Source organism: Stegodyphus dumicola, chromosome X1 (genome assembly GCF_044657685.1).
Source record: "Stegodyphus dumicola isolate Sdum_Otavi_A_Nest chromosome X1, ASM4465768v1".
NCBI classification, from domain to species: domain Eukaryota; kingdom Metazoa; phylum Arthropoda; class Arachnida; order Araneae; family Eresidae; genus Stegodyphus; species Stegodyphus dumicola.
This window is the reverse complement of record NC_140780.1, coordinates 221,504,117-221,522,468: the sequence shown is the minus strand read 5'-3', so window position 1 is coordinate 221,522,468 and position 18,352 is coordinate 221,504,117. Positions and strand designations below refer to the sequence as shown.

The following is an 18,352-nucleotide window of genomic DNA, read 5'->3' as shown; positions in this document are numbered from 1 at the left end:
GTGTTGCATTTAGTCAGAAATGATTGCTTTTTGCCTAACAATAGAGAGTGCAAAAATTCGCATTCTATGAAGTTGTACGTTTTAAATGACCAAAATATGTACAACTCTGTAATTATTTTAAAGATAAAACAGATTGGTGTGAACATAGAAAGAACAGCAAGGGGGGAAAACAGTTACGGTGTTATTGTGGATGCTTCTTGCATTTTTAATTTTGTTAATTATTTGCTGTTTTATCTAATTCTTAGTGCAGTGCCTTTTTTATAAATGGCTGTGGTCTTTTGCGTCCTAGCTTGGTAAAAAATTAGTTGCCAGCAGTTGGCGACTTTTTGGAGTGGTGAGTAGAGATAATCAGAAACTATCAAAAATTGCATAGGGGAAAGGTTTCTAAGATAAATAATAGATTTATAAATATTGATAATTTCATGCATTTGCCTACATCCAAAACTCAGATGAAAGGACAAGTGTTCCAAGCTATTAGCCACTTCTCAGTGATTGGTATATGTTTGTTTATAAAATAAATTATGCATGATAATTAAGAATGTGTGGAAATTGACCAAACATTCTGAAAAGTGCATCAGCTCTGATCCATGGATCTAGAGTAGGATTTTACTCTAACTATGATTAAAAAGATAAGGTAATGTTTAATGAATCAACTTTGAAAAGCTATGCCTGTAATCAGTAATCTGCTTCACTTTAGAAACTAATGAATGTTTTCAAATCTTTACTGAAATGCCATAATGCATATGGAAAATAATTTTTCTCTCAAAATATTTAAAATTGAAAGAAGCATAGTTTAGAAAGGGAAACATAAATGTAAAAATTAGAATGTGCTGGTAATGTATGAACATATGAGTGATAAGTAAAGGAAGTAGAGGATAACTAAAGCATTTTGAGAAGAAGGGGTAGTGAATTTTTCTTAAGTAACTGTTAATGAGAAGTAAATACCTGAGAACATTGAACTTTAACTGTAAACTTAAACTAATATATCTTCTAATAGAAAAAGACAAAATGATAAAAATATATCTTTAAATCTTAATATATACCTTCTAGTTTATTGAACCAACCAGAACTTTTTATTAAATCGTCAGCTGATTTAAGTTCAAACAAGAATGTTAAAAAATGTTGTTTGCTATTTCATAGGTTTCTTTAAGGCTGTTTGGCTGCTGAATGTAGCATTAGGTAATCTCAGTTGTTAAACTAATATCCTGTTCATCAATGTTATTTCTTTAACTGTGTAGAGACATTAACAATTTTTCGTAGCAGGAGACGTGAAAAATGTGCAATGCCCTCGCTGGAACATGAACCCTTAACCTCTTGAATATGCGTTGAGTTTGCTTTCAATTACACCACAAAGCCATACAGAAAAGAAGAAAATACTTTATATATATATATATTCCCCTTTTAAAGGGCAACTGGGGATTAGAGAACCTGGTTGTCAAATCCTGGTGGTGACAAATCATTGTCCACCACTTTTTAGTTCAGGTTCCACTGTGAGTCATTAGGTCTTTTTGAAGCAGAAGATAAGAAAAATGTGCAGTGCCCTCACTAGGACTTGTCCATGTCAATGAATCCTTGTAAAGAATAATGATTTTACTCTTATGTTGAATTCATAATGCCTTTTTACCCTCCGATGGCTCTAAGCTTAAAGTCATTAGATGATGGTATTCTGTTCTGAGTTTGATTAGCAGCAGCTGAACGGGCCAACTGCATGGGGTCTTGATTTTTCCCATGCAAAGTTTCCCTTAGAAAATCCTCCTTGCTGGCGTCCCTTCTAAGGCAAATTGCTTTCATTGCTTTGCCTATTATATAACTTGGTATCTTTTCTAATTCTTGGAAATTCCTGCTTAAATTTATTAAAGTTATGGCACCATACTACTTATAATGTTAAAATGAAAATAATTATTCCCTTGCTATTGAATTTCAGAAGTAAATTCCTATAAAGTAATTCAATCCTTAAAAAAGTTTTGAATATGTCTGGTGGGAAATAAAATGATAATTTTGTAGTTTATTTTTTCTGGAAATAAAAAATGTATGAATCCATTGTAAATGTAATTTTTCCTCAAATCTTCTACAGGGTAGATCACAAACGAATCTTAGATGTAGGTCCAGATCGAGCTGCAGCTGAATGGCTTTTAAGATGTGGAGCTTCTGTGAAGTGGCAGAATAAAGAATGGGTGTTCGATTATAATAAGCTACAAGATAAAGGTGTAAACCATGCACAGTGGATAATAGAAGAAATTGATGCAACTGAATCATGTGTTATGCACAATGGTTTTCATTACCTTAGTAAGTTCTAGCAATATAATATACTGTTCTAAAAATGTATTTGCAACTGGATGAAATAATTATTAAAAGTTAATTTAATTCTTTATATGCATTGGGGTCAGTAATGCAAGATGTTGGCTTGTCGAAATTTAAGCACATAGAACTGTGCCAAAATGCTTCTGCATAAAATTTTTTTAGATTATTATAATCTTGATCTCATATCCTCCCTTCCCTTATTCGGTTGAATTAACATAAATTAACTTTATCAATAGGTAAATGATGATGTACGATAAACTGCATGCTTTTTGTATCATGCTTAATGGGTTTTGCATACTGCAGAAACCAGCTGGAAATTTTTTTTAATTGTAAAAAGGTGTAAGTAGTGAATGTCGATTCCAAGGATAACTTGCAAAAAAAAAAAAAAATTCCATATATTAACGTTACTTGACATTTGACAATGACAGTGGTTGGATATAAAAAAGAAGTCAAGCCAACAGAAAAACCGAGATTGCATCAAAAGAAGATTTTGCTCTGCACATAGTAAGGTACAAAAGATGAATTGTTAGAAAATAAATGAACCATTAGTATCTGTATTTATTATCATATTAGATAATACAGTCAAAAGTCTTTAATCTGGACTCATCGGGACTTCGGTGGTTCCGGATTATCGATTTTTCCGGAATATAGATCATCAGTTTAAATCTGGTAAGATGGCATGTAGAAATTATAAAATTAAAAATATGAAACCGTAATTTATGAAATAAAGAGCCATTACTATCTAAAAGCTATCAAAATTTAGAAAAAAAAAAGGCTTAATATTTATTTGTTTACTTTATTAAACATTTCTTTCAACGCGCGCATGCGTAACGCATACATTACATATAGTCGAAATTAAAAAATTGCAACCAGAAAACTATTTGATGTGTACTTGTGATATTTATAATGACGAGGAATTTGATTTAAATCACATGAAAGACAGAATACATCGAGATGAAATACTACATTTAGTAAGGAATTATAAGCTGAATAAAATAAAAACATCTGCCCTGAAGTTAAGGATAGTTCCCCCCTTCCCCGCAGAGCAGCGTGAAATTGATAAACAGATTTCGGAATGGTTAGAGAAACAAAGGATATGCCTTTATCCATTTTTTGCAGCAATTCCACTTTATGTTTGATGGACATCGAAACATACTTTCGCTTTGTCGATCCTTTACATATTAGTAAATATATATCAGAAATTCTATTTGACATAATCGAAAGTTCAAGCTTACTTTTATAAGATTGCTGTAACTGTCTGCAAAAAATAATAAGCCGGATCCAATTCGAAGATTAAGGAACAACGCAATCTGCAACATTAACTGAAATAGATAATTAGATCATTTTAGCTTGTACCGACCGTTATACATTAAATGTGCATGCGTAAACATATTATGCACATGCCCACACACATATACGCAGTCGTAAAGGTCTTACGCGCATGCTTAAATGCCTACGACGCATGCGCAGAAAATTTGTAGCTTTGAGGTCTGGATTGTAGATCATTCTGGATTAAGTGTGTCCGAATTAACGACTTTTGACTGTATAATGTGGTTTAATGTTCAAGTGATCTGCATTAATCAACAAACTTGATAGGGTTCTTGAGCAGGATAATGCTAAATCACATGCTGTAAAAGTGACTTAACAAAAGCTTAGTAATGAAAATTCTTACTTATGGTACTCCGTCAAAATAGCCCAAGCCATAAGAGCCCCAACAGAACAGCCCAAGACTAAATGGCTTTCAAGCATAAATAATTTGTAGTTAATAATACACAAATATATTTGCAGCTTTTACATGGTATTCCATCAAACCAGTCCATGACTAAATAGCTTTTATCCAAAAAGCTTGACAAAGCAGCCCAAATTCAAATTCTGAATATTTATTAAAAAATATATATACAGTACAAAGTCTTTAATCCGGACTCGTCGGGATATCAGCACGTCAGATTAGGGGTTTTTCCAGATTATAGATCATCAATTTAAATCTGGTAAGATGGCATGCAGAAATTATAAAATTAAAAATATGAAACCGTAATATATGAAATAAAGAGCAATTATGATCTAAAGGGTATCAAAATTTACAAAAAAAAAAAAAAAAAAAGCTTAATATTTATTTGTTTGCTTTATTAAACATTTCTTTCAATGCAAGTTGCTTTGTTTTATGTGCTAATACTTTCTCTTTAATACTATAAACAGACATAATTTCTTGTTCAGTTACAAAGTTCCGCTATTCAAGTCCTGTAATTGCTGTGCCGAGAATACTGACTAATTTGTCAATCGAAATTTTTTCGTTTTCACTAACCTCTCTGTCACTTTCATCATGCTTTTATCCATTTTTTGCAGCAATTCCACTTTTTGTTTGATGGAGATCGAAACATGCTTTCGCTTTGTAGATCCTTTGGCAGCTCCAGAATCGGAAACTCTTTTTGACATAATCGAAAGTTCAAGCTTATTTTTTATAAAATTGCTCTAACAGTCTGCAAAAAATCATAAGCCGGATCCAATTACAAGATTAAGGAACAACGGAATCTGCAACATTAACTAAAATAGATAATTATATAATTTTAGCCTAGCTTATGCCGTCCATTATACATTAAACGCGCATGCGTAAACGTATTATGCGCATGTGTAAATGCATATGCACCAGTGTAAAGGTATTCAGAAAGTTTGTAGCTTTGAGGTCCGGATTATAGATCATTCTGGATTATGGACATCCGGATTAAAGACATTGTACTGTATATATTAATATATCAATATATAAAACTTACATTTCAAGACTATGTGCAAAGGCCATCTACGAGGGCAATCCCAAAAAGAAGGTCTCCTATTTTTTGGGGACGTAGAGAAAGTTTTAATACGGTTGTTGGCAATACTGTTGTGAGTGGTGCCTTCTCTGCTATCACATAAGCACGCAGGCGCTTCGCTCGGATGCTCAGTCTTGGCTTGGCAGCCATTCGAAATGGAGCTCCCGATAAACGTTACCGCCAAGTGCGCAGTTATTCAATTTTTGAACGCAAAAGGCATTAAACCGTTTGAAATTCACCGCCTATTGACAGAAGTGTATGGACAGTCGTGCATGGATGTCAAAAAAATTCGCAAGTGGTGTAGAGAGCTGGTCGTACTGAAATTCATGACGAAGAAAGGAGCGGGAGGCCGTCAATTGCCGACGAGACAATCGCGAAAGTTGAGTTCCTCAACTTTCGCGATTGTTGAGTTCGTAAAATGCGTAAAGATCGGAGGATTATCTGGATGCTCCTGAAGCTCCTGCACGCTTCCTGAAGGGCATGGCGGCAAGCTGGTATGACATGGGCATTGTAAAACTGCCACAGTGTCTACAAAAATGCATCGACCGAAATGGCAATTATGTTGAAAAATAAAGCATTCTGCAATCTTTAAAGTGATGTAGCAATTATAGAAAATAAACGGTTCTTTTTATATCTAAAAATCTAGGAGACCTTTTTTTTTTGGGATTGCCCTCGTATATCCTGAAGTTTTGGTTTGAAATGAGTAATAATATTGTCTGTGCAGATGGATCATTGTTTAACGACGAAGACTGAGTGGGAGCCGGTGTGTGTTGTGATTGTTTTTCATGCTATGCACCAATAGGTGCTCATTCCACTCATTACAATGGCAAAATTGAGGCTATTTATATCACTTTAAAGCAGCGATGCCCAACCTTCTGCTCACGAGCAGAAGTCTGCTCCCCGATCGGTTTTGAGCACAAGTCTGTTCGCCGATCGTTTTTGAGCACAAGTTTGCTCGCCGATCGTTTTGTATGTGCTCGCCAGCACGATTAGGTACTATGAACAAAAAATATTAAAAAAATAACCATTCATTTATATTTATTAATTATTATAATATGGTAAGCATTTATAGTCATAAGAGATATCTTGCAAGACATTATAAAATAATTGATTGCTGACTGATGAACTTGATTATGAACATGGAATCTTATTGCTTCATTCCGATGTTAGATGGCTCAGCAGGGAAAAAGTACTTCAACGATTTGTAGAACTTCTGTAGCCAATAAAGCAGTTTTGGGAATCCGGAAATGAAAGTTATAAAGAATTGGACGACAATAATTGGTTATCCAATCTATATTTTCTCACAGATATAACAGCTAAACTGAAAAAAACTGAACGAAGATCTCCAGGGAAAAGAAAAAAAAAAACCTTTTTTCAATTGACTGGGACTGTAACTGCTTTCCAGATAAATTTAAATTTGTGGATAAATCAAATGAAAGAAGAAAATTTCACCCATTTTCAGAATTTATCAAGCCATATTAATAACCAAGAGGCAATTGAAACAGAGAAATACTCGGAAAACCTAAATGCACTGAAAAAAAATTTTGAACTCCGCTTCTCTGATTTCCATAAAGTTCAACCAATATTATAATTCATCTCAAACCCATTTGCCGAAATTAATATTCCAGATGTATCACATAAGATTGGAAATATATTTAACAAAAATGTTGATGTTTTGGAAATGTACTCGCAATAGGCCAAAATGTGCTCGTGAGAGGCCAAAGGTTGGGCACTACTACTTTAAAGCAACTGGCTGTCCACCCTTCTTCATTTTGCAGAACGGTTATTTTGTCAGACTCTCTGTCTGCTTTTCAATCTCTTGCAAATAGACAATACACAGATAATACCTGAGTGCAGCAAACTCTCAATGTCAATCTCTATTTCTTTCCAGTGTATCCCAGCTTGCTGTGGGATTCCTGGGAACGAGGCTGCCGACTTTTTGGCTAAAAAGTGTGCATGAATTCTCCAAATACCTTTGAAAAGCCTCTCATTTCATTCAGTAAGACTTCTGATAAAAAGAAGATATGCTTCCAGGATAAAGCAGAGAGCACTGTGTGACTCTACCGGTAAGCCATGGGCCTCTCTGCTTGAGTTGATCACAGTTGATCTCAGATTTTCCTAGGGCTGCAGTTGTGGCATTTTTCCGCCTTACTACAGGCTGTGACTATTTGCCCGCATACTTGTATTGGCTTGGGCTTTCTGATTCTCCCTTATATCCTCGATGCGGAGAACACGAAATTTTTTATACTACTGCACTTGTGTTTTTAAACTGTAAAGTTAAAAAATATTGGAAGGCTAGAGATCTAGTGGTGTCATGACCTATCTTCTGGACATTTTCCTTTGATGTGCATCCACAGTAGCCGAGCAGTAAAGTCGCTGAACACTAGTAGTTGAGTCCAAGGTTCGAATCCCAGGAAGGGGTTGGCTTCATGGGCATTTTCGTGGTTTTCCCCATGTATAATGTGTATACAAGCCAGTTTTTCTTAGAAAGTCCTCCATCAAGGCATCCCTTCCCTTAGGTAGATAGCCCTCAAGGCTTTGCCGTAATCACATAAACCAAACCAAACCAACCCAAATCATCCTTTGCAGTGCCAGCTGAAAAAGAGTGGAAATGCATTCCTATTTCCTGTCTTTTTAAGAGAAATGTTTTGAAACTCTACTGCTGTCTAAATGTTATTGGTTCATTGACAAAATTGACTACAACAATTTTATAATACCTGCTGGGGACCATTATGGCTGATTGACTTTAACAGTAATTACTTACTTTTCATAGTACCTGGCATTAATCTGTTATACAGATATATCGACCCCAAGATAATTATTTTAATCATTTTATAACACTTGTAATGGACCATTATGGCTTATTACCTGTAATAGTAATTATATTTTCTTTTATAATACCTGATATTAATTTATTGTTGTGTAAAAGCTGTAAATGTTCTTGTGTATTATTATGCAATAATTACTTACTTTTTAAAGCCATTTTGTTGGGATGTTCTTTCAGGACTCTAATGGCTTGGGCTATTTTCACAGATCATGCTCACTTATCTGCCACTTCAGTTGTTATCTGTTTAGGCCACTTCAGCATTTTCTTGTTGTTCCTAAGTATTAATGTTTAATAATCAGTAAAATGCTATTTCATATAAGTAAAAATACAGTATCCTGCTAACTTGGAAATTTAGGAGTAGACTGGAATTTTTTATACGTAGATCGATCCAGAAACCCAAACAGCTCTAGCCGCACGGGAAGGTGGAAGGCGAAATCTGGCAACACCACTATGTGGGGCTGTTCCTCCACTTTCAATTCCACCCGACCGCGTTTCACTGGGCTGCTCAGTCTTGGCTCAGCCAAAGAATATGTATTGTAAATAGACGTTCTTTGGCTCGGCAGCCATCCGAGATGGAGGTGTCTATTGTTGCTCCCGCCAAGTGTCAGATTTGTTCTATAATTCACTCTTTGCACACCAAAGGGACTTTTTCCATGGATATTCATCATCAGTTGACAGAGGTTTATGGTGTGAATTGTATGTCCATTCAACACGTCTTTAAGTGGTGGAGAGAGTTTATTGCCGATTGGAACAATGTCCAGAGTGAAGAGGGGAAGAACGGAGTGGAAGACCATCAATTTCAGAGGTGATTATCGAGATGGTCCAATGCAAAGTGCTTCAAAATAAAAAAGGAGGATCACCATCCATAAACTTGCTGCTGGGATTCCTGGGAGTTCTTATGGTACAGTGAAAAGAGCTTTGACTGAAAAATTGGGGTATCACAAGTATTGTGCTCATTAGGAACCACGCATGTTGACAGCAGAAAACAAGGGGAAATGCTTTGCCTGTGCTCGCCAGTTTTTTTTCAACAGTGTCAAGAAGATAAGGAATGATTGTTTGACGCCACTATTATAGGAGACGAAATGTAGGTGTTTCATTTCACTCCTGAAACGAAACAAAATTCCAAACAATGGTGTCACTCAGGTTCAATAGTCACAAAGAAGTTCAAACACCTTCTGCTGGCAAAGTTATGGCCAGCGTGTTCTGGGATTGTAAGGAGATACTGCTGATTGATTTGATGAAACATGGGACAACAATCAACTCAGACAGGTATTGTGCAACACTAAAAGCGTGATCACATTAGCTGTTTGTTGCCGGAACAAAACGTTTGCAGCAACAGTTCTGAGAAACGGCCTTTGACGAAATAGGGTTACCATCTTCACTTGGTAAACAGGCTGAAAGACAAACAAGAATCAGTTATCGCTCAGATTGGCGAAAGTGACGTTTCCTTTCAAGTGACATTCGCTTCTTCGTGTTGTTTTGTATCGCTCACACGCTTTTCGTTTTAAACTTTATTGTTAGTAATGGAAGATAATAGAAAGGTGATTGCTATCAAGTTAATCACTTTGATCTCCACTCTGGCACTTCATATAACAGATAAACACACTTCTGGTTATAGCAATCAATTACATCAGTAATAGCTAAATTCTGTATACACTAAGAATAGTTTAAAAACATGTGCTGGATAAGTCTTTTTATCACACATCGCTTATGTGTATTTTCTGTTGTCTGCATTTCAATGAAAATTTTATGGTTCACTGGAAAATTTGTGACCTGGTGAAAGCATTTTCTGACTAACTTTATGGCTCATAATTACTGTTCTGTCCATTCAAACAAACAGACAAAAAAAAAAAAAAAAAAAAAAAAAAAAAAAAAACCTTCTATGGCAAAAATCTATATGGCTGATATTTACCTCCTCACAGGCAGCAGATACTATTCAGCAAAATGAAGATCAAATAAAGCATATGAATACGAGCAATCAAACATGTGCGAGTTGTTTACTGTCCCATAGAACACTCGGTAATATACCTAAAACACATTAATTATACCAACTCTAGAAATTAGGTGTTCACATCATGAGTTTGTTTTATGGTTTGGTTTATTGAGATTACAGCAAAGCACACTAGGGCTATCTGCCTAAGAGAAGGGATGCCTTCGTGGAGGACTTTCTGAGGGAAACTGGCTCGTATACACATTACACATGGGGAAAACCACGAAAGTGCCCATGCAGCCAGCCCGTTTGCGGGATTCGAACCTCGGACCGAACTACTAGTGTTCAGTGACTTTACCGCTCGGTTGCTGGTGGGCTCAGTTTGTTTTATGTGATTACCGCAAAGCCTCAAGGGATAACAACAGGAGGGATCCCTTTGTAGAAGATTTTTTAAAACTGGCTCGTATACCAGTTACAAATGGAGCAAACCAAGGAAACGTCATGTAGCCAGCCCGTTTGCGGCATTCTAACCTGAGACAGAACTAACAGTGTTCAACGACGCTTCGGTCACTAGTAGGCCCGTACACTTAATTGGAAAGTGCAATTCATTATGTAAACAGACATGAAGGTGATAATCAGTTGTGCGCTGTTTTAAGTAATCAAATGTTATAAATGCACAGCTGTTACATTTCTTATTATTTATTAGTCATGTTTTTATTACGTAGATCATATGTATGATATAATTATGAATTAACCCAATAACAAAATGTGTACACTCTTTAGTACTCAAATACTCATCAATTATTTTTCAACTGATTATTACATACCCATAATAATTTGCAAATATCTGATAACTATAGTTGCTGCCAATTACATAATCATTATCTGAATTAAAAGCAACTTCAAATAAACTTCTTGGCAATGTTCATTTTTGTATTCATGCATACATATATATATACACATCTAATAAGTCATATATTTACATACAGATAGAGAGATGCGATGGTTTAGAAGTTGTTAATATATATTTATTAGTATTAATGTAATGAATAAGATTTATATTAATGAATGTATATACAAATGTTTTTCATCATGCATAATAATAATGCCTTAAATTTCAAATGTTTCAATATGTAGCATTAACAATAAAAGTATAGTTTCTAATGTATTTATAATCCAAAAAGTATTTCATTAATAACATGAAAATAATAGACAAATTTAATGAGTATTCTCATTATTACATAAGCTATGCTTTTCTTTTTCTATGCATCTTTTATGCTGTTTAAAATGTGTCACTGATTATGCAATTAACAATTTAAAAGATAAGTAATTAGGAGAAAAGCCACGCATATACAAATGGATTTTAAAAAATTATTCAACTTAAATTTAAGAAATAAAGTTCTATTATATAACAGTGATAATACACGATCAGCACGAAATACGACAAATTTGGCGAACTTTTGGCGACGAACAATTTGTACACAAATCCGAACTGCAAGAACCTCGTAAAATACTGTCAACTCTGAAATTTCCTTGATTATATATTTAATGAATATATACACATTTAAAAAATGACTCAGGCAGTTGTATTACAACAAAACAGCAATAATTAAATCGGCCTCTATTTCCACCGTCCATCACTTCACAGTGAGAGCTTTCGCCATATTGAAAGTTACCCGTGATCCTTCAGAAGCAGAACTTTCGTCTGATTGGTTGAACGTTCGAGGAACACGTCTCCAGCCGGAACATTTTCGGATAATATTTTAAAATGTTGCTCGTAGCCGGGACAGGTTCCTCCTAGCTAGACGAAACTTTTCTCGGAAGCCTACCGCTTAAAGCCGTGCTACTAGAATCTCGTTTCTCGGAATTGTCCCGGGTAAGCGCGCACGTCCATAGAAGTGATAGGGCCATAAGAAAACTCAGACAAGCTATCCAGAACCACCGGGCAGGGATGACTCACAGCCAGTGTAGTTCTGCTTCATGATAATGCCCGACCTCACATCAAACCAGTACCTTTTGACAAACCTTGGGTAGACTGTCATGCCCCACCCACCATCCAGTCCAGACCTCATGCCTAGTGATTATTACTTGTTCCCCAAGTTAAAGGAACACTTGAGTGGCCAATGCTTCTGGAGCAACGATGAAGTCAAAAAAGAGGTGAAATGCCTTCTAAATGGGTTGGCGGCAAAGTTCTATGATATTGGGATACAGAAATTGAAGCACTGTCTACAAAAATGCGTAGAAAAGGATGGCGATTATGTCAAAAAATAGAGCAAAGTATCTTCTTTCCAACGATGTACATGTGAATAAACAATGTTGTCTATTTGTAACATTGATGGGAACCTTATTTCTGGATCAACCTTTGTATATTGATGATGTAAAAAAATTGTGGATGAGGAATATTCTGCTTGTAAATTGCTCGTATAGCCACAAGTGTTGCTATGTTAAGCAGAAACTTATTATTGAACTTTGGTTGTTGTAAGAAATAATTTTTCTCAAATTTTATTTCATAGTATTTCTTATTAATTGGAATAACCATTTATGCAAAATAAAAAAGAACTACCATATCAATAAAGAACCTTCTCATCCACACTACTGTTTTGGGGAGCATACACCATTTATTGGGATAATCTACTCATACAACGCTACATGATGTTTTTTAATCTATAAAAATTATAATTTAAATATAGATAAGATGCACTTAATTGCATTTTTATTTATTTATTTTTTTTTTTTTTTGAAAAAGTACTGTCATCTGGAATCAGTGAGGTTCCATTACCACTGGTAAAAAGAAATTCATGTATGTTTATTCAACCAGCATGACAAGCAGCTTTTGGGGGAATTACATATTCAACTAACTGTATGAAGAGAGCTAGGTTATTGGCTGATAGTAGGCCACATGGAGATTTTCTTGGCTTTAGAACTGGCAAGATGAGAGCAATTTCCCATGGAGACAGAAAATAAAGTATTGTGTCAATGTTCTAACAAATTTGAGAATCATGTTGCGTAGCTAAAATTTTGAATATTTACACATTAAAATTTTGATTTCTGTGATTCATTTCATTACATTACATAAGCAAATTTAATGTAATTAAATGAATCACAGAAATCAAAATTTTAATGTGTAAATATTCAAAATTTTAGCTACACAACAAGTTTGGATATATTAATTTATTTGGCTATTATTATTTATTGCAATCAATTTGTGTTATTTGGTTTTACGCGAACAGCGTCTTCAAACTTGTACATTCAGACGATAGATATAGGTGGATTTGTACGTAATAAACTCAGTTTTTCATGATAAAAATTAAGTTAAACTCTAAGTATTTAATATCAATAGTTGCAGAAAAATTAGCTCCTTAATTTGAGACTACTTTCTTAAGCCTAGCCTTAATCAATTTTTAGTTATAGCCTTTTAATTATTAAAACTTCCTAAGTTTTTCTTCTAACAAGAAAGGGGGGGGAAGAAGAGTTTCGAAAGTTCACTTTCAACAAAAAAATGTGTGTTCTTTGGACTTGGAAAGTCACTTCCTGTCAGGGTTGCCACGTTTTACAAGTGCAGGTGTTTAGGCGTGGCCTCATCTCGGCGCGATTTCTGGCGAGTTGGGAGATCCGTTAAAATTTCAAACTGGTTGGGTTTGGTAAAACTTTGCATTGCTTAAGGCAGGAGTTTTTGGTAACTATTTTTTTCACCTTTTTGGGCGGGGTTTAGCCAAGCTGGCTGCCCCATCTTGTCTAAAAGGGGTTGTTTTTCGCATGAAGCTCACTTTTTTTGCTCTTCTCTTCTCTGCTTGCCCCTGACACCTGCTCTTGGAGTTGCGGAGCTTCTGGTTTTACAATGAGAGTCCCTCTCCTTTCTCGGAGCCTTTGGGCCCGAGACAAATTGATGCGTCGATTCTCATAAAATCAGGTCTATGGTAAAAAGAACAATTAGTCAAATCAAAAAAAAAGAGGAAAATGACATTTTGAAAAGAAAAAGGACATCTTGAAAAAGGAAATAATAGTCCTATTGCATTCGCCTGATCCAGTTTACCAGTTTTAAATTGCCAGAATAATACTTCCCTCTCCCGTTCTGAATCCTGTTGGACAGTCAACTGTATCCACTGGCCTGAATTAGCTGTTACACGTTTCTGCCAGGAGACCTCATGCTTACTCTCTTCCATTCTGAATCCTGATGGACAGTCAACTGTATCCACTGGCCTGAAATTGCTGTTACACGTTTCTGCCAGGAGACCTCATGCTACTCTCTTTCGTTCTGAATCCTGATGGACAGTCAACTGTATCCACTGGCCTGAATTAGCTGTTACACGTTTCTGCCAGGAGACCTCAGTCTTGGAACCTCAGTTGGGTGATATTAAATTTTTCTTGTTATTTCATTAAATTCAGATATTTCTTAATCTTAAGGTCTGAAGGATCTCGCAGAGTTGTTATGGGTAAAGGTAATGTTAAGTGTTTAAAAAAAAAAAAAAAAGTTTCTCTTCCAATTAAATTAGATAAAAATGAGTTATGCATAAAGTGAATTTTTTTTGTTGTTGTTTGGAATTATTAATGTTAATAATATCCTAGTAGTTTTCCTAAGAAAAAAAAAAGAGAAGTAAAATTAATTTGGTTTGTTATCATTATCTTTATTATTAGTTATCTGGAAAAAAATATTTCAAAGTTCTAAAAGTTCATTCTTAAAGAAATTACCTTGTTTTATTGTCACTATAATTATTATTTGAAGAACCGTAAAAGTAAACTGAATTATTCAGATAAAGTTAATAGTTAAGGTTCAGAATGTGAAAAGTTATATCCTTGTAGTTCTGCAGTAAAGGAGTGTTCTCTGAAACCTAAATTAGTGCTAATAGTCTGTACATTAAGTCATTACTCTAGTATAAATTCTGTGGAATATAATTCCTCCTGGAAATTTTTGTTAAGGTTGCTCTCCTTTTGGAAAACTGATTTTATGTGTGTGCAATAAGGGTGTAAATTCAATTATATCTGAAAAATTTTGAAAATTGTTCTATAGAAAAACCTGTGAAGCAAAAGTCTAGAAATATGTTACACTTAATAGAATTAATAGTGGCATTAAAATTTTTATGTGCAATATTGAGAAATAAGTCTATATAAAAAATAAATAAAAAAAGTAAACCTATTTGTATTAAGGGTGAATTTTTACAAATTAGAGATTATCTTATGTTGAATATTTTTTTTTGATATATCCCAGGAATATCTTTAATAGCTATAATATCTATTTTTTTTATGGATTCTATCTTATGATACTTTAAATTGATGTATGTTCTTTTCCAATAAACAAATTTGTTTTCATTGAAAAATATAAGTGTATGTTTTTTTTTTTTTTTAATTTTTTTTATTTACTCATGTCATTTCACCAGGTCACCAAAATTGAATTAAGGGTTAATCCGATTACACAACGCAATGAATGTTTTAAGTTTATTGGGATTAGTATATATAACTGTTACTAAAATTTGTGTGTTACTGTGTCAACTTAATAGGCACATAACAAATTTGGTGCCCTACTTAAAAAGCACATAACAATCATGAATACTCTCATATTTTTAATCATTTTGACAATTGATACATGCCAGGGCTCATTTTAATCTTGATCTTGCTGATATTGTTATGTATTAATTGTTATTAATTTCAAGCTTTTAAGTTAAGTGCCCTTATTCAGTTTTGATCAGTAACTGGAGTTTTTAATTTTGCTTTAGTTTGTTTAAAGTTGGTCGTAAGTTTAAACTTTAACTAGGTAGACTTTAAATTTAAGTCTAGCTGTTTTAAAAGGTTTCTTAAAGTGGTTTAATTTTAATTTTTGTTTAGGAATTTAAAGTTTTACTTTGGTTTTGGAAAGTTTGTTTTGACCCTTAAGGTTATGTAACTTTTTTTAAAGTTTGTTTGTTACATATTTTTAGTGTTTTTTTTTATTTAAGGGGACATGTGACATGTCGACTGGCAAAATGTAACTATTTCGAGACGAAAGTTATTAAGATATAACTTTTCTCAAAATAAACTTATACACATGATTCTTTTTTTCATTTAAAATGCATAGATTACAGATTACAGAAAACACATAAAATATATATTAAATGCCTAATATTTTTAAAAACCAGTTGTTTAATTTCACTTACCTTTGACGAATCTCATCGGACAATGTGCTAGTTCGGTACACTTTTCTTAAAAAGTACTGCACCAATCGTCCTCAAATCGTGCATGGTAGTTAAAAATATATCATTTAAGAATAATAAGCAGTATTTTACATTTTACTTAAAAAGAAAAAATATTAAAAATAAATTAGTAAAATGCTTTGAAAAATCACAAAAAAATTAGTATTAAATTATTAATATATCCAATACTAATGCTCGTAAATTTTATATCCTGCATAGTTTCAAAGAAATAGTAATGATAAACAACTATGGAAAATTGGCACCTTCCAGGTCGAATAGTTTTCAAGAAAAATGTACCGAAAGTTAAGAAAAACACATTTTGAGAAAAACGAAAAAAAAACATTTAAAAACTAATAATTTATAAAAAAATATCATTTTAATATTTTCCTGCACCATAATCATCTTGAATTGACATTTCTACATCAAACTGTTTTTGTTTTATAAATTGATTTTTCTTTCTGGTCATTTTAGAAAGCTTTTGGTAAGCGAGCTGGCCCTCACGAATTCTAAGACAATCTATTTTTCTCAGACTCTTTACCATATAAAACCCTGGTTGCATTCCTAATAATTCCATTACTTTACTCCGGCTTTGTACACCATCATTAAAACATATTATGGCATCGAACAAACCCAATTTTAAGGTGATAATACTCACAAAAACAGTTTTGGGTATGCGTATCCAGATGCAATTATTAAAACTTTCATTGGGGTTTTGAGTTCGTCCGTGTAAGCACTTTGACAGCAGTTTTTTGTCAGACAGACTTCTAAACACAGCATTTCCACTGTTATCCGCAACTGTTTCTTTTACAGCTTTCAACATGGATTCTTCAGCAATTTCTGATAATACAGGTAACAAAATTTTGTTATACTTCTGAAAGTCACTTGGCGGAGGGGGTAAGTTCATAACAGCGCAGAATGTCTCTGCAGCTTTCTTCCCTTTACCAATGCAACGCATTGCATAAGTAAGGCGTAAATTAACATCGCAGCATCTTTTAGATTTTTTAGATGTCATACTACTCGTAGAATAACCACATGCAGTACACAAATACAGTAAACTTACTGCAAGTCCTCTGCGGGAATTACTTTGGTCTATCACATCAAAAGAATCATATTTCCCACACTTCTTACATTTTGCAAATGCCTTCAATAAATGCAATAATGTTTCTGTTTCAATTATAAAGTTTCTACTCTTCTGAGACTCTAAGAACTCATCTTCGCCATTAACTATGCCGATTTTGTACTCAGATGCACTCATATTTAGGGGAGACTTACTTACATTATGGGTAACATCTTTCACATATGTATGTTGATTTCCGATATATTTTCTCTTCCCGAATGATTTTTTTCTCGGCATTTCCTTATTTAAAACTTTTATTCACTAACATAACACAATAAAACAATCAAAAATAAACACAGAAAGCACGACTTTAAATGAAAAAGAACGAAAAGAATAGCGAAACACAAATTAAACAAAGCCAAGTTGTAAATACGAAATTCGACAATTATCCACTACACAGCTTAGTGAATAAGCCAATTTAAAAACGTGTTGCCAAATGTCTTTCAAAGAATTATATTCTGACCAAGGAAGTAATAAAAACTGCTAAAACATCTGTATGTGCAAGTGATAATAAACAACGATAAAACATCTGTCCCTTTAAACTTGTGGGCGTGCCAGTGCTTGTTTACATTTTAAACGAGAGATTTCGCCCTTTTAAAATTTCGAAACATGCATAAATTATATATTTTTGGAATCGTCTGAGTCTATTTTTCTAGCGCAAAATTGAAAATTCGAAAATTTTTATGTCGTTTGTCCCCTTAAAAAAAAAATTTTTTTTATTTTAGAGTTTGGTTAATGTCTACCCCTTTTCTGCTAAAGTGTTTTGAATCAATAATTTCTGGTTGTAAGGTGTTGAAGAAATATAATTTTTTTAGTAATATTAATTAAGGTTTGTGTTTGCTGGATTTTATTTTTTTTTAAATAAAGTTAATTATGTTAGGATTGGATAACTTAAAATAGGTCTCTTGGGTTTGATTTTGTGTTAAAGAGACTTTAATTTCAAGTATTTCATGAGTATTATCTCATTTTAAAAATAGAAATTATGAATTTAACTAATTGAAATTTATATGCTTTTGTACAGAAAATTTGTGCCTTTCTGGTGAAATTATTCATTAGCTTAATTGCTTGAGAAGTTATTCGTAATTAAGCATATATTTTTAGCAGAAATGGTGCAGATTTCCTGACTTCGAAATGTTCACTTAGAAGCGCAGTTTTTAAGCTTCCAGAGTTGGTTTTGACAGGTGATCAATGTTTTGCATCTCTTTGGGA

The 18,352-nt window shown here is 33.8% G+C and overlaps 1 protein-coding gene across 1 annotated transcript in view; it reads left to right on the top strand.

Moving 5' to 3' along the window:
* Positions 1–18,352, top strand: part of LOC118193637 (ATP synthase subunit s, mitochondrial) — a 36,597-nt gene that overhangs the window by 6,339 nt on the left and 11,906 nt on the right. Inside the window, exon 2 of the mRNA XM_035364749.2 lies at positions 2,075–2,286. Coding sequence (XP_035220640.1) covers positions 2,075–2,286 — 212 coding nt within the window. The remainder of the gene's footprint in view (positions 1–2,074; positions 2,287–18,352) is intronic.